Below are 24511 nucleotides of genomic sequence, written 5' to 3' on the forward strand. Positions count from 1 at the left end.
TTTTTAACAATGTAAAAAGATTAAAATTTAAATTGTGTCTTTCCAAAACAGAGGACTTCTCAGATTATGTAAGTAAGCAGCTAAACAGAAACTTAATTTCTAATTTAAAATGTGGTTAGTGGCCAGTAAAGTCATGTTTAAAATGGAAAGATAGTTTTCCTAATGTCCGTCAAAGAAGATTACTTATTTTGTTCTTCACTTTGACCCCATCTGACCAAGTGCTCAGAATTTTCAATATGAGCCATACTGTATACCATTTACAAGAAAAGGAATACAAATTAGCCTGGTGAGCAGCAAAATAGGCAATTTTTTTGAAACCTGATTTGTGTTAACCTGCAATCAAATGTAATTTCCATTTTAATACTTATACATTCTTATATTGTTATGAACCTATTCTTAACACGGGTTTTATTTTCTTTGTTTCTCTCCTCCCTCACTTCTGTGAAATGCAGAAGGGAAAGGATATTTGTTATTCACACATTTGTACCCCTACTAACTAGTGTTACAGTACATCTGGCTTCCACTGGAGAGCCCCTGACATCGCAGGGAACGGTGATCAAAATTCCACACACTAGCTTCAAGCTGGGGCTCGTAGCTACCGCAGCATTGAAAGGGAATCTTTTCCTGGCTTCTTTAAAATAAGCATGGTGATGGGATGGTCTAAGGGAAGAACACCTCTCAAATCACATGACCACTGCTATGCTTTCGTGTGTCCTGCTTTCTTCATAACAGCTTGGCACTACATTCTTTCCCCTGTATCTTAGTGGGCCTGTGTGTGTACAAGTTGGGTGGAGGGTGGGGAGGTAAATGGATGGTTATACATTATGCATGCATCTTTCACTGTTAAAGCAATGTGCCTTCCCTTATATGTCACAAATTATGGTCACAGATTAAATCTTCTGTGTCCTGAGAGATTGGGCCATCTCTCTCTTTTGGCGTGAGATTCATGTGTTTGGGTGTGTTTTGATGTTTACACCCTCAATTGTTCTTCATGTTGCATTTAACGTAAGTTGAAATGTTCTCCCATAAGAGTTAGCTTTTCATGTTGGGCTGAAAAGTCTTCATTTCTGTGTAGCAATTCATGTTATTATAACCTATGGCTTTCAATTGTACCTCCCATAATGAAGAGCTGACTTTAAACACTGTGCTATTCTTGTTATGACCTAAGCATAAGGTAAGTGATTTCTCTAACTGTATCTAAAGATTCTTGTTGTTTGTTAAAATTTCCTCAGCTTTTTTTAAGGCATTTTCACTTTTGTTCCTTACATTTATTATGTGCTCTCCCTTCTGTTTTCTGTTTCATATTTTAAGATTTCCTAATGAATGATGTGATCTTCAGCAAAATTATATTACACATGTAAACACATGTTGAAATGAGTTATTTGATGTCTCAAACAATCTTGATTAGTAAATGAATATCGTATGTTTTCATTCAGTCCCTCATTTTTTCATTTTCTCCATTGATTTTAATATAATATGCTGTTTCTACATGTTATTTTAGTTTTGATTCCAGTTGAAAGGGGAATTGTCAATACTGTAAAGTCAGATGTTAACTAAAGTAAAATAACATGATCCAATAGAATAAAATAGAAGGTAATCAGATGCCTTACCTTTTATTTCTAATCCCTGACAAATTTAATGTTAGGCCAAAATCTGTTTTATTTTGCTTTCCAGGCTTTCCTTTTTTTCCCATTGAGTAAAGCCAGAGTAACATGAAGAAAAAAACAAGAAGCCATAAAACTTGAGACAGATCTGTGTTACCTTCTTTATAGTCCATATGTATAAGAACAATAGTTGTTTCTCAAGTTTATCGTTTCAAGTGTATGCCATTACATTGTGAGTTAAGTAAAATTTTCATTTTGAAATTGTATAAAATTAAGTACATATTATAAAGAGGACTAGTTTCATGGTGCAAGAGAAAAGTTATTTGCTCCATGCATAAATAATAAACAACATTTTAAATTTTGTTTTCTTCAGTGGTGTATAGGTTGATTGACTGATTGATTTATACACACACACATACTCAAGATCACTAAAGAAATTCTTAGTATCATTGATATTAAAGTGATTCTCCCCAAATCTGGTTCAAATAGCCAATGTAATATAAATGGGAAAGTATTTATTATACTGCTGTTGGCAATTTATGAACCTTGATAAACGCTCAGAGTCAGGGAATTGAATTGTTTTCGTCATCCAAATTTTCCACCAAAGCTGTTTGAAATATATAGTTCTAAACTGAGGTGCCACAAAGCAACACTTGGGTTTCTTTATTCAATTCATGTTATGAATGATTTTGTTATTAATTTTTTAAGTTACCTAGGGAATGGGAGAGGGTATTTTGTTGTTGTTTTGGTTCGGTTTGGGTTTTTTTGGTAAAACCAACTAGTTCTTCACCACCATTTTCATTATATACATTAGAAAATGTATATAAAAGGCATTATATAAATCTGTTGGAACATTTTATGAGACAATTTGAACTACTCATCTGAACTGCTCTGTTCATTGTAAATCTCTTGTTTCTATCCATACACTAGCTCCACTCTAGATTGGAAGGGCTTAAAGATGAACTCTGGAGGAATAGAGGCTACGACTTAAGAGTAACTATTACTTGATCAAAGGAGCCACTTTCCATTCGCAAACATTGCTTTGCGCTATGGGTTTGGGCTCCTTCTGTTTCTACATCTTGTTGAAGACTTTCTTGACTTCCATTTGACTTCTTTGAACTCTGTTTTGTCTTTTAACATTTCCCCTTTCTTTTCCTTCTCTCTACCAGATTTTCTCTCACTCTTCTAGCTTTCTCTTGTGTTCTTTGAATCACTTTTAAAATGTAGTTTCTCTCTTTATTAAGCTTGTCTATTGTCTGTTAGTGTGTGTTTCTTTTCTTCTTTAAGGCTGTAGTGGTATAGTTACACTTACGTTCATTCCATAGTATAGCAACTTGCTTATTTATTTTGCAGTAAGTTCATTTGTCATTCTTACCCTCTTGGTACGAATTTTAATGAGTAATAGCAGAACATTCTGCGTTTACATATTGTCCCCTTCTGTAATTCCATACTTTATTTTCCATTGTCTATATTTACACCCTCAAACCACTCTTACTTTTCTTTTCCTCATTCTTGCGTCTTCTTCCCTGTGTTATTTTCTTTAAGCAGTCATTGACTTCTTTCCCATTTGGTCCAGAATTGTTCTTAAATAAGACCTCTGAGTAAAAGAATATAAGAATATTATCTTCAGATTAGCTTTTCCTTCTAGTATGTTTAAAACTAGTTGAACAATCTGGGCCAAAAGAGAACAACTAACATTTGGAATATTTTTTCCTTTTTTTTTTTGGTGTGTCTGTGTGTGTGGGTGTGTGTGTGTGTGTGTGTGTGTGTTGTTTTTCTTTATGTATGTTTGTGACTTTTTTTTTTTTTTTTTTAACATTAACACTTGTTTTTTTCAGGGAAGGACAACCATAACCCACCCTAAGTTGCAACATTCCTTTCATAAGTTGTTTCATTATGATAGTAGATTGTGTTGAACTATAGAAATTAATTTGTTGTGTATATATCCATCTGGGGCAAGCTGCTGTGGAATGGGAAGCAGAGGTGTGGAGCTTAAATACAGTTTCCTTTGAAATTAACAACATGTTAATGACATGTACCATGCTCCTTGAATATAACAGTTTTGTCACATTTAAAAGAATGTTTCAGGCCGGGTGCGGTGGTTCACGCCTGTAATCCCAGCACTTTGGGAGGCCGAGGCGGGTGGATCACCTGAGGTCGGGAGTTCAAGACCAGCCTGACCAACATGGAGAAACCCCGTTTCTACTAAAAATACAGAAACAAAATTAGCCAGACATGGTGGTGCATGCCTGTAATCCCAGCTACTCCAGAGGCTGAGGCAGGAGAATCACTTGAACCCAGGAGGTGGAGATTGCAATGAGCTGAGATCGCACCATTGCACTCCAGCCTGGGCAAAAAGAGCGAAACTCCATCTCAAAAAAAAAAGAAAAGAAAAGAATGTTTCACATTGACCTAAACATTGGAGTAAAAGCATAAGGGTTTCTGATTGATAAATTATATATCACCTAAGAACTGGTAAATAAATTTTGTTCAATTTCATTGATTTTCAACAGAAGCATATTTCATAATATTACAACTATGATAAATTATGCTAATCAATAATTAACAAAGGTTATCAGAAACAAATGTAAATGTTATATAAGGATTTCTCTATTTTCTTCCCATTAATATATATACATACTAAAAAATTACTGTAATGGAATACTTAGTTACAACTTTATTACTTGAATTTTATTATTATTCTAGTCAAGAGATATACTAAATGCCTTAATATTAAGGGCCAATATTTACAACTAAATATACAGTAACAAATTTCCATATACCGATTTTAAATACAAATGAATAAAAAATCACCTTTGGTTTATCTCTGTGTAATTTGCAATATTGTACCCCAAATTTCTTTCTAGAAGTCAGTTCTTTCTTTAAAATAAGGAAAAGATAAATAAAAAAGATGAAACAAGTATAAAATTTTTACTAACATGTTATGACATCTGAAATACTAATATGTAAAGCCTTTGCTCCTAGACCTCAGGAGCTTGCCCTTTAAATATGTATATCTGTCTATTCATGCTATAAGCCCTGAATTACTGAGTTTATGCTCTTTCTACAGGTCCAGTCCAGGTGCAGCAGCAAGGAGAACATTCTCAGAGCCAGTAAGTATTTTACCATTTCTGGTGGGCTGCTGAACTAGAACTTATAAAGCTAAAAATGATATTTTGGTGAAAAAAAGAAGAAAAGCAATGGGGAACATTTATGTGACTAATATGAATATTAGGGCTTTTGCCTTCTAAAAATATTGCCAGTATCAATATATTAATAAATATTTCCCTTAATCTAATTGTTTTTGCAAGCTGACACCAGAACTTTGATACACTCCTAGGAGGGTAGGAATGAGCTCCTCTGTGATGCTGAATCTCTTTAATTGTTTCACTGCCAAAAGTTATTTGAAAACAAACTAACTGAAAATAATAATAATAATAATAATGTAAATTGCTGAAGAGAAGCTAATTCTAAAAAAAGAATATGTGGCTCCCAAAAGAGTACATCATAATCACTTTGTGAATATGAATTCCTGACATATCATAACTTCACAGGCAGCATGTTTTAGAACATAGAACCCTAAACGAAGAGTAAAGAATCCTCTATCCTCTATTTTATTTATTGGTTTGATCACTAATAGCATTAACTCAGAAGTCATTTAACTTTGTATATCATTCATTTTCTATCTTATAAAAGGAACTATAATAGGTTTTCCTTATCTGTATCCTTGAAATGATGTCATTGAAAATTGTGTCTTAAAAGATTTAGGATCCTAAAAAAAAAGTGTTGTATAAATTCTAATTGTTTTATTATTGTTCTTTATAACTTAATAGCTTAATTACATCACCCCATCTTCTTCCTGATCTTTATCAAGAGAAGTACAGGGGAGTCATACTGAAATAGGTCTACTGATACTCATGCCACTGGGAGTTTTAGCAAATTGAATGATTTCTATTTCTAGCAGGATATCGCATTATTTTTGTGTTATACTCCTGGTTATGGTTTATTACACTGAAAGGATACAGATTAACATCAGCAAAGGCAAAAAGATACATAGGGCAGAGTCCAGGAGAAACCAGGTGCAAGCTTCCCAGTTGCCCTCTCCCAGTGGAGCCATATGGACATTGCTTATTTCTCCCAGCAACAATGTATGACAGAATGCATCAAATATTGCCAAGCAAGGAAGCTCACTGAGCCTTAATGTTCAGAGTTTTTATTGGGGTTGGGTCACATGGGCATGGAGTGCTCATGTGACTGATCTTTATTTCACAGTAAAAAAATAGAGACCTTCACAAAGGTAAAAATTCTTGGGGTTTTTTTGTGTAAATTTTTCCATTTTTGTTTTGTAAATCTGTTATCTTAGCTCCAAACCCTTGGGCAAGCACAATTATTGCTCTCCCAAGATCATTATATTGGCCAGGCACAGTGGCTCACACCTCAAAGAAATAAATTCCTCTGAGTCCCTTTGAACCTCCAATTTAGGGCATGGAGAGTGTTTCCAGTTGTTACAGTGAGATAAGTCTCACAATAGATTGAACTTTGATTTATTTTCTTTGAGCTCTCCAGTTGCCAACTGTATTTTGTCTCCTAGGAGTAAGGAATCCTTTTTAGGACACCTTTGATAATCTAAATTTGGAAATGCATTTATTCTTGGTGAAAATCTGTCTTATTACCACTATTTATCTCTGTCTATCCTTGTCATTTTCTGTTATATCTCTGTAAGGGGTAAGTTCATAAGGAAAAACATAGACATAGGCCTCAGTAAGTATTTTGCAAGCTGGCCCTGAAAACCAAGTTTCAGGTTTCTTGTAAGACTGGTGTCCTTTAGATAAACTTTGCCCTGGGTCATTGATCAACCTATGAGAACCTTCCTTGTTCTCTTTCTCTTTTGTTAGTGAGAGTCTTGCTATGGAAGAATTATAATAAGCACCCTAAGGAATTTTTGCTATGAACAAAATTGTTTATTTAAAAGGAGCCTGAGAATAAAAAGGAAACAAAATTGCAAACAATTAATGAGCTAGAGTTTTGTATTGGTTTGAAGAAATATCCCAAATAAAATCAGATTGCAAAAGTACTTCCATAAAAAATTCCTTAGCCAAGACAAAATAAAATGTAATAAACTTAATGCCTCTTTTACATCCCTGAAAACCAAATCTTGGCCCTAATTAAGAAGATACCTGGGTCTCACTGGCTATTGCAGACAATGAGTTCCCAACTTTTCTGCAATTGCCATGCCATTATATGACTTAACCAAGTCCTTAGAAACTGAACCTCTTTCGTGGGCACCAAATGTGAACAAGCTCTTACAACCCCTTGCCTTGCTATATCCATCAATCCTAAATGATTGTATCATGATCTTTATCCATTCTTAATGAAGCACCTATATTAAAAGATCTACTTTGGACCAAACTTCAAAATCTTATAAATATCCTGACTTTCCTTTCTGTGACTCTGACTCTAAGACTAAGTCTTTCTTAAAGTGGCATTTTTCCTTTCTAGAGTCAAACTCCCTATGTTAAAATCTTGATTTCTCTACTTATTAGCTGTGTGAACTTGAACAAGTGCTTAGTATCTCTATGCCTCACTTTCCTGATCTGTAAAATGTGATAATAACTTGTTCACAAAGGGCAGAAATGGTAAAGAATAAAATAAATAAATTTTAAAATGTGGTAATAAGATGATCTACCTTATAGATTGTTACAAGGATTAATTAGTATATTTTTGCTAGGTACATAATCACTCAGTAAATGTTAACTGATATTATTGTTACTATTACTACTGATGCTACCAATTACCATTATTTTCTTGATAATGATGATAATAACAAGGTTACTTTTTATTGAATGTTACTGTGTATCAAATACTTGTCTACATGTTTCATCCTACTTAATCCTCACATACAACAACAAATCCTGTGAGTAAAATTCTATTAATTTCTACATTAAATAAATAAGGAAATTAAAGATTCCAGAGTTAAATAAGTTGCTTGTGTAAGTAAATGGTATATGAGTTGAAGCCAGTATTTCAGACCTTGATTTTATAGCCCACATTTTTAACGAACATGCTGTGTTACTTACTTAATTTCAATAAGGCCTTCAAAACCCAATTCAATATTATGCAAAATAAGCAATAGATAAGAATAGAAATTGATATCTGGTATATCCATGGGTACTTATAAACAAATATCTGATTATCGGTGCCAAAATCATTTTATTACCACATATGCTATAAAGATGATATGATACTAGTTATTGTCTTATGTCATCTTTCCACCTGTAATTCATTTCCTTCTGTCAACCATTTTATTTTTAATAAAGCAAAATTTTGTTATTTTTATGAATAACTGGTTTTATGCAAGAAATCAAGTAAACTAAAAAATGTTACAGTGAGGAATGCCATATGTGAACTTATATTTCAGCACTTCAGTACAGTGTTTTAATTGCTTTCTTTCTCCCCCACCCCAAGACAGAGTCTTGCTCTGTCACCCAGGCTGGAATGCAGAGGCATGAGCTCAGTTCACTGCAACCTCCACCTCCCAGGTTCAAGTGATTCTTCTGCCTGAGCCTCCCGAGTAGCTGGGACTACAGGCGTGTGCCACCATGCCCAGCTAATTTTTGTATTTTTAATAGAGACAGGGTTTCACTATGTTGCCCAGACTGGTCTTGAACTCCTGACCTCGTGATCAGCCTGCCTCAGCCTCCCAAAGTGCTAAGATTACAGGCGTGAGCCACCGTGCCCAGCCTTAATTGTTTTCTTAATGTACTTTGTTCAGCCTGTGTTTTATAGGACAAGTGGTACATTTTCCTGGGATTGACTTTTATAGATTTTTTTAGTCTATTTTAATGGAATTTAGAATTTTTATTGATATATATTTGTACCTATTTATGGAGTACATATGATATCTTGATACATGCATAGAATTTGTAATGATCAATTCAGGGTATTTGGGATATCCATCACCTCTTGAGCATTTACCATTTCTTCATGTTGGGAACATTTCAAATCCTATATTCTAGTTATTTTGAAATATACAATACATTGATGTTAACTATAGTCACCCTACTGTACTATAAAACATTAGAACTTATTCATTCTATATAACTGTATGTTTGTACCTTTTAGCCAACTTCTCTTTATCCCCCACCCCATCCTTCCCAGCCTCTGATAATATCACTCCACTCACTGCCTCAATGAGGTCAACTTTTTTAGCTCCCACAGTTTAATGAAAGGTTACAGTATCTGTCATTCTGTGCCTATCTTACCTTCACTTAACATGCCTTCCAGTTCCATCTGTGTTGCTGCAAATGACAGAATTTCTACTATTTTAAATAGTAGTCCATTGTGCATATATACCACATTTTCTTTATCCAGTTATTTATTGATGGACACAGTTTAATTCTATATCTTGGCTATGGTGGACAGTGCTTCAGTAAACATGGGGGTACAGGCATCTCTTTGATATGCTGATTTCCTTTCCTTTGGATATATACCCAATTGTAGAATTGCTGAGTTATATGGTAGTTCTATTTGTACTTTTTTGAGGGAGTCCATAGTATTTTTTATAATGTCTTACTAATTTACATTCCCACTAACAGTGTGTAAGAGTTCCCTATTCTCCACATCCTCACCAGTATTCGTTACTTTTTGTTTTTTGTTTTTTGGTTTTTATAGTAGCCATTCTAACTGGAGCTGGATTATACTTCATTATAGTTTTGATTTGCATTTCTCTGATGATTAGTGATGTTGGGCATTTTTTCATATATCTATTGGCCATAGGTATGTCCTCTTTTGAGAGATGTCTATTCAGCTACTTTGATTACTTTTTAATGGAATTATTTGGGTTTTTTCTGCTGAGTTGTTTGAATTCCTTGTATGTTGTGGATATTAGTCCCTTGTCAGATGAACAGTCTGCAAGTATTTTCTCCCATGTTGCAGGTTAACTCTACTCTGTTGATTGTTTCTTTTGCTGTGTGGAAGCTTTTTAATTTGATATAGTCTCATTTGTCTGTTTTTGTTTTGTTGTCTGTACTTTTGAAGTCTTAGCCAAAAAATATTTGCCTATACCAATGTCCCAAAGTGTGTTTCTTCTGTGTTTTCTTCTAGCAGTTTTATAGTTTTTGTTCTTATGTTTAAGTCTTTAATCCATTTTCAGGTGATTTTTGTATATAATAAAAGATAGGCATCTAGTTTCATTTTTCTGCATATGGCTATCCAGTTTTCCCAGCACCGTTTACTGAGGAAGATACCTTTTCTCTGGTGCATGTTCCTGATGCCTTTGTCAAAAGTTAGTTGGTTCCCTATTCTGTTTCATTGATCTATATGTCTGGCTTTATACAAATACCATGCTTTTTTGTGTACTACAGCTTTGTAGCTGCTATTGTTATGGTTACTACTAGACTGCTAGTATTACTATTATTAGTATACTATTGGTATTTCTGGTATTATCATTGTTCTTTGTTTTTGAGACGGAGTTTTGCTCTTGTTGCCCAGGCTGGGGTGCAATCACACGATCTTGGCTCACTGCAACCTCCACTTCCCGTATTCAAGTGATTCTCCTGCCTCAGCCTCCCAAGTAGCTGGGATTACAGGCATGCGCCACCACACCCTGCTAATTTTGTATTTTTAGTAGAGATGGGATTTCACCATGTTGGCCAGGCTGGTCTTGAACTCCTGACCTCAGGTGATCCACCCGCCTCAGCCCCCCAAAATGCTGGGATTACAGACATGAGCCACTGCACCCAGCCTTATCATTATTCTTTAGAGTAAAGACATTGTCTTAAAATATCTACTCTTTTAATGAAGATACATTAACAGGTTGGAGTAACAAATTATGCTTTAAAATACACTACTAGTCTTACGTAAATTTATCAGATAATTTGACTGCCACCTCTGAGAGCAGAGTTTTAAGCAAATGGGTGCATTTAGGACTACGATTAGGGTATAAGAGGAAGGGAAAGCCTAAAAGGAAGGCAGGTAAAGCTTGGGTACCTTTATAAATCCCTCCCTCCTTAATGAAGTAATTATCTTTCTTGGCACTTCTGTCCTCTAGTGTTGCTTTTAAACTATCTGTTTACATTTTCTCCAGCTTCGTTGGTAGCTTTCGTGTTTTTTTGTTTTGTTTTGTTTTGTTTTTTGCCCAGTCATTAAATATCAGTATTATTCAGACTTCTCCCATAGATCTTCCATTCACACTCTATATTATGCATGAACAAAGCCATCTATTAACAAGGCTTTCAAATAAACCAAATCTGTAACTCCAATCCATATCTTCTTCCTAAACTTCAGATTTTTTTTCCAATTGTCTGTTGTAGATCTTTTCTTGAATATTACACAATTATCTCATACTCCACATGACTAAAACTAAATTTATAATCTTAATCTATTCTCCTTCCATATTTCAAGGACTAACATCACTAGCCACTGATTTGTCCAAAGCAGAAATCTTTAGTGTTTTTTATTCCTCATCCTACAAGCATTTTTATCATTCTAAAATACAAATCTAAACCTATCATACTCCTTTAATAACTTTAACGCTTTAATGGCTCCTTGTTGTTCTTGCTTAAAGGCCCAGCTCCTTAAAATTGCTTACCAATGGCTTCTGCTTATCTCTAGGTTTACCTGGAATGCAGTGCACCAGCCATATGGACATTTCAATTTGCAGATAGTTCCCTCTTTCCCAAAATGTTGATTTCTCATTTCTTCCGAAACCTGGATAACTCCCACCTATCCTACAGTTCTTTCAGGAAGCCTTCTATCACCTCCCAAATCTGAGCAAAGTGCCCCTCCCAAGTTCTTTTCTAGTATACTATAGTTTCCCTACTTTATTGCAAGCCTATTTACAGTGTAGTGCTTTTCTGTCTTCTCCACTGTCCCCTCTACTCTACCCTAAGCATCTTGCAAGACCTCGTCTATCTTGTTCCCTGATACTATTACCAGAATCTATCACCATGACTCTCTCAATAAAAGTTGATTGGATGACTGCATAAATAAATGAGAGAAAGACCTTGAGTAGACAGAGCAAGCAAAAGACAGCAGAATATGCTAAATAAGAAACCCGTATGGGAACAGAGAAGGAAAACAATGAACATTAGCAAAAACTCTAATGTTAATTTATTGAAAATACTGGGGTTTTTTTGTTTGTTTGTTTTTTTAACTGCTCCTTCTCTTCAAATTATCTCATGTATTCACTCTGGCCCCTATCCCTTCATTCATTCTCACTACTGCCACCCAGGTTCTGGACTTATTACTACCTCTTGCCTGGAGTATAAATCAGACTTTTCAGTCTTATACCCCTTAATTTGTCATAGATGGATAGGTCTTCTGGTTAATTTTCTTGCATCTTACTATTAAGAAACATTAATTTTTATCTTTTTTATTATTCCCAGGAAAGAGGATTTTGAAATAATCCTTGGAGAAGTATGTTAATTTCTTGTGCCTCCTATTTTTAGAAAAAAAAATTCTTATCTCTTGCTACAACCTAATCCCTTGTCATCTTGATTGGCATTCACGGGATCTGATAATAGCTGCTTACCATCATTTAGATTATCTTTCTTTTTATAACTAAGGATAATTAGCAATTGACTTCCATAAATATTAATTGAGGTACTGTTTATAAGCACTCAACTTTTTTATCTAATCTAAGTAAACCAACTTTATTCAGTTTTCTTTACTATATCCTCATGTAGTTTATTTACTCGGTTCTCAAAATTTAAAAAGAAAAAATTTTTTAGGGATTGGATCTATGTTGCCCAGACTGGATTTGAACTCCTGGGCTCAAACAATCCTCCTGCCTCAATCTCCTGAGTAGCCATCATGCCTGGCTCTCAAATATAATTTTTTTACTTGTGAAACCTAAATTCCCAAAGTAGTATTCGCTATTCAGTTTAAATTTTGTCTTATTTCTCTTATTTTTCTCGGTTATCACCTTTTTATTTTATATGAAAAGTTGCATCATTCATTACTTTGAGTTAGGCTTTTTACCTTCCTCATTGTCAGCATTGTAGCTGGTATTGCTAAGAAACATTAAGTTTATAGATAGGACACCCCAACCCTCATATCCTCACAGAGACACCAACTTAACATCAATATATGGTCATAATAGCTTCATGAGAACTCCAGAAAACAGGTAGTTGCAATATCCCCAAGCTGGCACAAAGTCAAGAATAGCCACAATGAAATGGGTAAGAACTGTTTTACTTTACCTGTGATAGTCCCTCCTCCAAGTCAGCATAGCTTAGCATAATCAAGAGAAAACACCCTACTCATGGCTTCTTTCGGTGGGGGAAGAGTGAAACATACATGCAATATTCTAGCTTTTCAGAAAGCTGCCCAAAGAACTGCTTTCTGTCTCACTGCATTGACGGAACTACCACAGTTTGAATGCCTGAGGGCTGCTGAAAGCCAGGGAGAGTGGAGGCAGCTTGCTGTAGTACCACAGGGCCTACAGTGCCAACACAGGTACCAGCACCAATCAGTGCAATCTGGAGAAAGTGCCCAATTCTTGACTTTTCACCCAGGAGGGAGAGAGGAGTGGAACATGCATTAGGTGTTCTGACTTTTTGGAGGACTACCAAGGGAATGGTTTCTCTCTTGCCTCACTGGGGTGGTAACAGAGAGCTGGCATACTTTGGATGTCTGCGCACCACTGAGAATAAGGAACAGTGATGGCTGGCTACAGCAGCACCACGGAGCCTACAATGCTGCAGACAAACACTATTGAGAGCAAGAGATTGCAAGCTCCTGACAGAGAAACCTGCAAACCTCTCTAATTGGGAAATTACATACACAGACCCAGAGAAGTCACACTCCCCGCTTTCAAAAGCGGGAGGTTTCAGAGGCCCCCTCAGAATTTCTAGCCAGGTTGATTGGTGAGAATGTCCCCTATATGAGGCCTGTCTGTAAAGACTGGGAGACATGGTTGTTTCTCAAATGACTAAAACTCAGCAAAATATCAAAAGATCAAAGTAATTATCTAGAAACCAACTTGAAAGAAACAGAGATTTATGATTACCTGGCAAATAATTCAAAATGATTACCTTTAAAAAGGTCACTGATCTAAAAGAGAACACAAATGGACAACTGAACAAAATCAGGAAACCAATGAATGTACAAAATGAAGATTTCAACAAAAAGAAACTATTAAAAAAGAACCAAAGAGAGATTCTAGAGCCAAAGGATACAATAACGGAATTGAAAAATTCACTAGAGGGGTTCAACAATTACTGGAGCAATCAGAAGACAAAAACAGCAAAATTGGAAGACAGGTCATTTGAAATTATTGTCAGAGGAGCAAAGAGAAAAAAACAGAACAGAAAAGTAAAGTAAAGAAAGCCAAAGAGGCCAGGAGTGGTGGTTCACACCTGTAATCCCAGCACTTTGGGAGGCCAAGGTGGGCGGATCACTTGAGTCCAGGGGTTCGAGACTAGCCTGGCCATCATGGTGAAACCCTATCTCTACTAAAAATACAAAAATTAGCCAGGCCTGGTGGTGCACACCTGTAATCCCAGCTACTCAGGAGGCTGAGCCAAAAGAATTGCTTGAACCCAGGAGGTGGAAGTTTCAGTGAGCCAAGATCACACCACTGCACTCCATCGTGGGCAACAGAGTGAGACCCCAACTCAAAAAAAAAAAAAAGAGAATGCCAAAGAGATTTATAGAATGCCATTATGTGGACCAGTGTATACATTATGAGAGTTCCAGGAGAAAAGGAACACAGAACTTATTTGAAGAAATAATGGTCAAAAACTTCCCAAATTTGACAAAAGAAATGTACATCCAGACACTTGAAGTTCAAAGGATATAACTAAGGTGAATCTAAAGAGACCCACACTAAGACATGTTATAATCAAACTGTCAAAAATCAAGGGCAAGGAGAAAATCTGAAAGGAGCAAGAGAAAAGTGACTCATCATGTACAATGAAGTTCCCATAAGAACGTCATTGGATAAATTTTACCGGTCAGAAGGGAGCAGTATGTTATATTCATAGTGCTAAAGGAACAAAACCTGCCAGTGAGGAATACTGCACCCAGCAAAGCTGTCCTTCAAAAATGAAAAAATAAAGACTTTCTCAGGCAAACAAAACCTAAGGGAGTTCATCACAACTACACCTGGCTTACAAGAAATGCTAAGGAGAGTCCTGCAAGTTGACATGAAAGGACCCTAGACAGCAACATGAAAGTTTATGAAAAATACAAAGCTCACTGGTAAAGGAAAAAATATATATATATGAATTCATAATACTATATTACTATAATGGTTATCCAAAGTAGAATTACATGTAAAGCACATGTAATTCTGGATAGAATTTAATAGACAGAAACCTAAAGTATAACTAAAAATGACTGTTAATGGATAAATTATATCTAAAGATGTAATTTGTGATGTCAAAAACACAGTGGGGATAGGAATGTAAAAGAGTAGACTTTCATGTATGATTGATAGATTGTTCTAACTATGTTTCCTGTAAGTCTCATGGTAATTACAAAGAAAATACTTATAGAAGATACAGAAAAGAAAATGAGAAAGTAATGAAAGCATATTAATAATGCAAAGGAAGACAGCAAGAGAGAAAAAGAGGGACTAAATAGCTACAAGACAGACAGAAAACATGTGCCAATAATAAGGCCTTTAAATGTAATTGGATTAAACTCCCCATTAAAAAGACAAAGTGAATGAATGGATTAAAGAAATAGCATGCAATTATATTATGTCTACAAGAGACTCATCCTTGATGTAAAGACACATATAGGCTGAAAATGAAAGGACAGAAAAAGATATTACTTCATGCAAATTATAACCAAAAGAAAGCAGGGGTGGCCCATACTTATATTAGACAAAGGTTAAACTGTCACAAGAGACAAAGAAGAATATTATATTGATAGAACAGAAATACATAACAATTATAAATTAAAATCCAGCTAACATTACAGCACCCAAATATAAGAAGTAAACATTGACAGGATTGAAGGGAGAACAGAAAATAACACAATAATGGTAGGAGATTTCAATATTCTACTTTGGATAATGGATAGAACAACCAGAAGGATTAATAAGGAAACAGAGAATTTGAATGCTGTCGACCAATTAGATCTAACAGAATATTCCACCCAACATACATGGAATGTTCTGTAGGATAGACCACATATTAGGCTAAAAAACAAGTCTTAACAAAGTTAAGAAGATTGAAATCTGTGAGATATCTTTTACAGTCTTAGTGGACTGAAACTAGACATCAATAGCAGTAGGAAAACTCGAAAATACACAAATATGTGAAAATTAAATGAGACACTCTTGAACAACCAGTAGATCAAAGAAAAAAATCATGGGAGAAATTAGAAATATCTTGAGGCAAAAACATAACACACCAAAACTTATGAATTGCAGTGAAAGCAATGCTAAGAGAGTTTATATTAGTGGCATGTACTTTAATGAGGAGGAAAGACCTCAAATCAGCAACCTAACTTTTTACCTCAAGGAATGAGAAAAAGAATAAACTAAATCCAAAGTTAGCAGAAAGAAGGAAATAATAAAGATCAGAGCAGAAATAAACAAAATAGAGAATGAAAATACTAGGGAAAAAAACAATGAAAGTAAGAGTTGGGTTTTCTAAAATGCCAACAAAATTGACAAACTCTTAGCTAGACAAAAAAAGAGAGAAGACTCAAAATAACTAAAATCAAAAATGAAATAAAAGAGGAGACATTGCAACTGATGCTTCGGAAATACAGATGGTAAGAGACTACTCTATACAATTATATGCCGACAAATTGAATCACCTAGAAGAAGTGGATAAATTCCTAGAAACACAACCTTGGTGTTCAGTCACAGTCTTGGTGACTGAATTATGGAGAAATAGAAAATCTAAACATATCTATAATCATTAAGGATATTGAATCAGTAATCAAATTCCTCCCAATAAAGAAAACTTCCTAATAAAGTAAAACCCGTGACCAGATGGCTTCACTAGAAAATTCTACCAGGCATTTAAAGAATTGGTACCAGTTCTTCTCAAAATCTTCCAAAACCTTGAAGAAGAAGGAATGCTTCCAAAATAATTTTATTAGGTAACATTACCCTGATACAAATAGAAAAAGACACAACCATAAAAAAGATAGCTGATAAAAAAAATTGATGCAAAAATCCTCAACAAAATACTAGCAAACCAGATTGGATTATATACTTCAACCATGTGGGATTTATCCCTGGAATGCAAGGATCGTTCAATGCATGAAAATCAATAAATGTAATATACCACATTAACAGAACATGGAATGAAAATCACATGATCATCTCAAATGATGCAGAAAATGCATTTTAGAAAATTCAGCAACCTTTCATGATATAACAATCAGCAAACTAGAAATGGAAGGAAATTACCTCAATATAATAAAGGTCATTTCTGAAAATCTCATAACTAACATAGTAAATGGTGAAAAACTGGAAACTTTTTTTTTTTAAGATCAAGAAAAAAGCAAAGATGCTCATTTTTGCCACTTCTCTTCAGTATAATCCTGGAAGTTCTAACCAAAGCAGTTATGCAATAAAAAGAAAGAAAATGCATCCCAAATGGAAAGAAAGAAGTAAGATTCTCTCTGTTTCCAGATGACATGATCTTATGTAGAAAACTCTGAAGATTCCACTCATATACATACATACATACACACACACACACACACACACACACACAGACACACACAAAGAGAGAGAGAAACACTAACTGTTAAAGCTAATACAAGAAGCCAGTAAAACTGCAAAGTACAAAGTCAACAATAAAAAATCAGTTGAATTTTATACACTAACAGTGGACAATTAACAATCTGAAAAAGAAATTAAGAAAATCCCATTTACAATAGCATCAGAAAGAATAAAATACTTAGGAATAAACTTAACTAAGAAAATGAAAGACTTCTGCAGTGAAAACCACAAATCTTTGCTGAATAAAGTTAAAGTCACAGTAAATGGAAAGATATCTGGATTCATGGATGGAAAGACACAATATTGTTAAAATATCCATACTACCCAAAGGAATCTACAAATTCAATGCAATCCCTATCAAAATCCCACTGACATTTTTTATAGAAATAGAAAGTACCACCCTAAAATTCATACGGAATTTCAGAGGTCTTGGAACAACCAAAACAATCTTGAAAAAGAAGAACAAAGCTGGAAGTCTTACATCTCTTGATTTCAAAACATATTATAAAGTTACAGTAATCAAAAAGTTTGGTACTGGCATAAAGACAGACATATAAGCTAATGTAACATAATATAAAGCCCAGAAATACATGTTCATGTATATGGTCAAATGATCTTTGAAGATGGTGCCAAGACCATTCAATGGGGAAAGGACAGTCTCTTCAATAAATGTTGTTGGGAAAACAGCTGTTCTCTTTGCAAAAGAACGAAGATAACCCTTATCTTATACCATGCACAAAAACTACCTCAAAATGGATTAAATATCTAATAGTTAAGTCTTATAAGTCTGAAACTATGAAACTCACAGAAGGAAATATGCAGAAAATCTTTATGACATTGGAATGGGAAACGATCTCTTGGATATGATACCAAGAAGTACAGACAACTTATACAAATGTAAACAAATGAGACTACCTCACATTTAAATATTTTGTGCATCAAAGGTCACGATCCACAGAATGAAATGGCAACAACAGAATGGGAAAAAATAATTGCAAATCATATATCTGATAAGGGGTTAATATCCAGAATATATAAAGAATCCCTACAACTCAGCAACAAAAAAATCAAATATTCCAATTTAAAAATTGGGAAAGGACTTGCATAGACATTTCTCAAAGAAGATACACAAATGGCCAACACACATATGAAAAGCTGCTCAATGTCACTAATCATCAGGGAAATACAAATTAAAATCACAATGAGATACCACCTAACACCCATTAGGATGACTACAAAAAAAAAAGAAAAGAAAATAACAAGTATTGGTGATAACAGGGAGCTATTGAAACACTTGTGCCCTGTTGGTAGGTTTGTGAAATGTTGCAACTGCTACAGAAAATAGTATGGCATTTCTTCAAAAAATTAAAAAATAGAACTTTCATATGATCTGTCAGTGCCACTTCTGGGTATATATCCAAAAGAATTGAAAATAGGATCTCAAAAAGATACTTACACACCTGTGTTCATCATAGCATTATCTACAATAGCAAAGATATGAAAGTAATCTAAATGTTCATTAACAGATGAGTGGATAGGCAAAATATGGCCTATTTATACGATGGAATGTTATTGAGCCTTCAAAAAAAATAAGGAAATCCTGTCATATGCTACAACATGGATGAACCTTCAGGACATAATGCTAAGTGAAATAAGCCAATCACCAAAACAAAACTAATGCTTCATGGTTCTACTTATATGAGACATCTAAAGTAATTGAACTCATAGAAAGTAGAATGGTGGTTGTCAGGGGCTGGGAGGAGAGGGAAATAGGGAATTGTCCAATGGATACAGAGCTTCATTCACACAAAATGAGAAACTTCTAGCGATCTGTTGTACAACAATAGGCACATATTGTTAATTCTGTTAAACTTTTTAACATAATATAAATACTTAAAAATTGTTTAACAGGGTTACAAAATGTATATAGATTAAGCATCTGGAAAATGTATTAAAAAGTTAAGTTAATCATTGATCATAGAATTATCCTGGAATGGACATATATTGTCCTTCAGTGTCTCTTTTTTATGATATGCATATGTTACCATTCTATGTGTAACAAATGAATTACTGATTCTCATTATTAGATTCACCACCTACATACCAATGGCTTTCTGTTTTAAGCCTGACTTCTCTTCCAAGCTCTAGACTCTCCTTGCTGTTGCATACTGGAATCACCCTTTGATGTCCTGCTGGCATCTCACATTTCTTTCATCAGAAACCAGATTTAGAATCCTTTCCTCCAAATTATTCCTGTATTGTTCTTTTATACAGTTACACTCCCACTTACTCTAATAACTAAATTTGAAGTCTCCTCGTGATATTTACCATCTCCTTCTCAAAACATAGTCAGTCATAGAACCCTCTGCTGCAGCTCTTCTAAATATCCTTTTTCCCATTCCTGTTGTAATAGTTCAGGCCTTCTTCATCATTCTCCTTTAGGATTGCAGTAGCATAATAATTGCTCTTCCTATCTTCAGTGTTTTCCTCCCTGACAGTCTTCCATCAGTCAAGTATTACATTATAAAGTACATACTGGTTTTCTACTGAAAATCTTGAATGGTTCTCCATTTTCCATAGTACTAAGCCTCCAAAATTTGTACTGAACTGAATAGACCAGACTTATACCTTATATTTCATCCTCTTCACCTCCAACCTCCAGCCTCATTGGGCAATTTTGCATTCTCTAAAAGTACTTTCAGATCTCTGTAATTTTGTTCATATTTTCTCCAGTTTCATATGTTCTTCCCCCTTTTCTCATTGTTTAAAGCCCCTCTTAATTGTCTGCCCCTCTGTAAAGCCTTGCAGTTTGTCCCATCAGAATTAGTTGTTCCTTTTTCTTTGTTATCTTGCAGAGTATTTTGTTTGCACTTTAAAACATAAGCATACACATAGTCTGTTATTTTTTTCCTTAAAACACAGCCTGATTTATGTGTTCCTTGAAAGACTGTGTAAGATAGGAATCTCATCTTGTTTATTTCAACATACTCCCAGGCCAGGTGCAGTGGCTCATGCCTGTAATCCCAGCACTTTGGGAGGCCAAGGAAGGAGGATCACTTGAGCCCAGGAGTTCAAGACCAGTCTGGGCAATATAGTGAGCTCTTATCTACCAAAAATTTAAAAATTAGTTGGATGTAGTGGCACATGCTGTAGTCTCAGCTACTCAGGAGGCTGAGGTGGGAAGATTCCTTGAGCCCGGGAGGTGGAGGTTACAGTGAGCTGAGATCAATCCACTGCACTCCAGCCTGGGCAACAGAGCAAGACCCTGTCTCAAAACAAAACAAAACCTCACTCACTGTGTTTAACAAAGTGCCCTATATTGACTAGAATAAAGTTTGAAGTTGTAAGTAGTGTTTGCTTATCTATACTACCCTTCTGCTTTGTCAGTCTGTATAATCTAGACTGTACTGTGTGCATAACATCTTTGGACCTTGATGTTAAGGCCTTTTTTTCTTCGTCAAAGAGGTGATAATCTAGTTAAGAAAACAGACATGTATATAAATAAGTATAATTACAGTGAGATATGTGGTTAATATAATATGCAATTAAAATCCTAAAATTGAGTATTTTGTAGTACCTCAGTGCAAAATATTCATACATACATTGTTTCAGAAAGGAGAGACTATTAATGAAAGTGATTTTGAAATTTTGAAATAATTTCAAACTTTAGAAATGTTACAAGAATAGTATAGAGAATTCCTGTATATCTTTTATCCAGACTCCCCCAAATGTTAACATTTTGTCACATTTCCTTTATCATTTCTCCATATATATTAATCTACATATTATCCTAAACTACTTGTGAGTAAATTGCAGACATGATGCCTGTTTAACCCTAAATAATTTAATGTGTATTTCCTTCCAAAAAAATCTGGAAGGGTGGCAAATAAAAAAGACTTTCTCTTACATAACCACAGTACAATTATGAAAATTAGGAAATGAACATTGCCACAATACTATTATGTAATCTTATTCAAGTTACGTTTTGACAGTTTTTCTAATAATGTTCTTTATAACAAAGGAGACAACATTCTTTTCTTCTGATCTAGGATTCAATCCAGAATCATGCATTACATTTAGTTATCCTGTCTCTTTAGACTCTTTTAATATGGAACAAGTCTTCAAGTTTGTCTTTGTATTTCATTGCCTTTATATTTTTGAAGCATACAAGTCAGTTATTTTGTACAATGTCCCTCAAATTTATATTTTTCTCAGGTTTCCTAATGGTGTAATTCTGATTATACATTTGATCAGGAATATCTCAAATGTGACGTTTTATCTTTCTCAGTGCATCTTATCAGGGGGCTCATGATGTCAGTTTATCCCATTACTGGTGATATTAACTTTGATCACTTGGCTAAAAGGGTGTCTGCCAGATTTCTCCACTGTAGTTAATGAATACAGTTAATAAATATCTTGTAGGGATATAGTTTGAGACCAGACAAATATATTTTGTTTTTCTTGAGGCTTTTACCTTCTAGTCTTAGCATTAACTGATGATTTTTCCCTAAACCAATTATGACTAGAAGGTTGCCAAGTGGCGATTTTCTAATTCCCATATTTCTTCATGTAACAGTTGACCTTCTGTTATAAGGAAGAATTTATTCTCAGGCCAGCATATTTTCAAAATGAGAAAGGCGTCATAGCTCTACTTTGGGCCTTATTGGTATTTGCCCAAAATACAAACACTTTCTTTTTTTTTTTTTTTTTTTTTAATTATACTTTAAGTTCTGGGATACGTGTGTAGAAGCTGCAGTTTTGTTACATAGGTATACACGTGTCATGGTTGTTTGTTGCACCCATCGACCCGTCACTTACATTAAGTATTTCTCCTAATGTTATCCCTCCACTAGCTCCCCACCCCGCAACAGGCCCCAGTGTGTGATGTTCCTGTCCCTGTGTCCATGTGTTCTGATTGTTCAACTCCTACTCATGAGTGAGAACATGTGGTGTTTAGTTTTCAGATATTGTGATACTTTGCTGAGAATGATGGTCTCCAGCTTCATCCATGTCCCTGCAAAGGACATGAAGTCATCCTTTTTTATGGCTGTATAGTATTCCATGGTGTCTATGCACCACATTTTCTTAATCCAGTCTATCATTGATGGGTTGGTTCCAAGTCTTTGCTAGTGTGAATAGCACCACAATAAACATACGTGTGCATGTATCTTTATTATAGAATGATTTACAATCTTTGGGTATATGCCCAGAAATGGGATTGCTGGGTCAAATGGTATTTCTAGTTCTAGATCTTTGATGAATCGCCACACTGTCATCCACAATGGTTGAACTAATTTACACTCCCACCAGCAGTGTGAATATGTTCCTATTTTTCCACAACCTCTCCAGCATCTGCTGTTTTCTGACTTTATAATGATCTCCATTCTAACTCGCATGAGATGGTATCTCATTGTGGTTTTGATTTGCATTTCTCCAATGACCAGTGATGATGAGCCTATTTACATATGTCTGTTGGCTGCATAAATGTCTTCTTTTGAGAAATGTCTGTTCATATACTTTGCCCATTTTTTGATAGGATTATTTGTTTTTTTTGTTGTGAATTTGTTTAACTTCTTTGTAGATTCTGGATATTACCCCTTTGTCAGATGGATAGATTACAAAAATTTTCTCCCATTCTGTAAGTTGCCTGTTCACTCTGATGATTATTTCTTTTGCTGTGTAGAAGCTCTTTAGTTTAATTGGATCCCATTTGTCAATTTTGGCTTTTGTTGCCACTTATTTTACTGTTTTAGATATGAAGTCTTTGGCCATGCCTCTGTCCTGAATGGAATTGCCCAGGTTTTCTTGTAGGGTTTTTATGGTCCTAGGTCTTATGTTTAAGTCTTTGATCCATCTTCAGTTGATTTTATATAAGGTGTAAGGAAGGGGTCCAGTTTCAGTTTTTTGCATAGGGCTAGCCAGTTTTCCCAACAGTGTTTATTAAATAGGGAATATTTTCCCCATTGCTTTTGTGTGTCAGGTTTGTCAAAGATCAGATGGTTGTAGATGTGTGGTGTTATTTCTCAGGCCTTCGTTCTGTCCCATTGGTCTATATGTCTGTTTTGGCACCAGTACCATGCTGTTTTGGTTACTGTGGACTTGTAATATAGTTTGACGTCAGGTAGCATGATGCCTCCAGCTTTGTTCTTCTTGCCCAGGATTGTGTTGGCTATATGGGCTCTTTTTTGGTTCCATATGAAGTTTAAATTATTTTTTTCCAATACTGTGAAGAAAGTCGGTGATAGCTTGATGGGGATAACATTTAATCTGTAAATTACTTTGGGCAGTATGGCCATTTTCACGATACTGGTTCTTCCTATCCATGAGCATGGAATGTTTTTTTCCATTTTTTTGTGTCCTCTTTTATTTGCTTGAGCAGTGGTTTGTAGTTCTCCTTGAAGAGGTCCTTCACATCCCTTGTAAGTCATATTCCTAGGTATTTTATTCTCTTTGTAGCAATTGTGAATGGGAGTTCTCTCATGATTTGACTCTCTGTTTGTCTGTTGTTAGGGTATAGAATGCTTATGATTTTTCCACATTGATTTTGTATCCTGAGACTTTGCTGAAGTTGCTTATCAGCTTAAGTATATTTTGGGCTGAGATGATGGGGTTTTCTAAATATACAATCATGTCATCTGCAAACAGAGACAATTTGATTCCTCTCTTATTATTTGAATACCCTTTATTGCTTTCTCTTGCCTGATTGCCCTGGCCAGAACTTCCAATATTATGTTGAATAGGAGTGGTGAGAGAGGGCATCCTCTTATGCTGGTTTTCAAAGGGAATGCTTCCAGTTTTTGCCCATTCAGTATGATATTGGCTGTGGGTTTGTCATAAATAGCTCTTATTATTTTGAGATGCATTCCATCAATACCTAGTTTATTGAGAGTTTTAGCAGGAGGGGTGTTGAATTTTGTCGAAGGCCTTTTCTTCATCGATTGAGATAATCATGTGTTTTTTGTCATTGGTTTGGTTTATGTGATGGATTACATATATTGATTTGCATATGTTGAACCAGCCTTTCATCTCAGGGATGAAGCCGACTTCATCATGGTGGATAAGCTTTTGATATGCTGCTGGATTTGATTTGCCAGTATTTTATTGAGGTTTTCACATCATTGCTCATCACAGATATTGATCTAAAATTCTCTTTTTTGTTGTTGTGTCTCTACCAGGCTTTGGTATGAGGATGATGTTGGCCTCATAAAATGAG

At 35.0% G+C, this 24511-nt stretch overlaps 1 protein-coding gene across 1 annotated transcript in view; it reads left to right on the plus strand.

Moving 5' to 3' along the window:
- GPHN (gephyrin) overlaps positions 1 to 24511 on the plus strand; it is a 298334-nt gene that overhangs the window by 118227 nt on the left and 155596 nt on the right. Inside the window, 1 exon segment of the mRNA XM_017878642.1 lies at positions 4675 to 4717. Coding sequence (XP_017734131.1) covers positions 4675 to 4717 — 43 coding nt within the window.

This window comes from Rhinopithecus bieti, unplaced genomic scaffold (genome assembly GCF_001698545.2).
Source record: "Rhinopithecus bieti isolate Rb0 unplaced genomic scaffold, ASM169854v2 scaffold_11252, whole genome shotgun sequence".
NCBI classification, from domain to species: domain Eukaryota; kingdom Metazoa; phylum Chordata; class Mammalia; order Primates; family Cercopithecidae; genus Rhinopithecus; species Rhinopithecus bieti.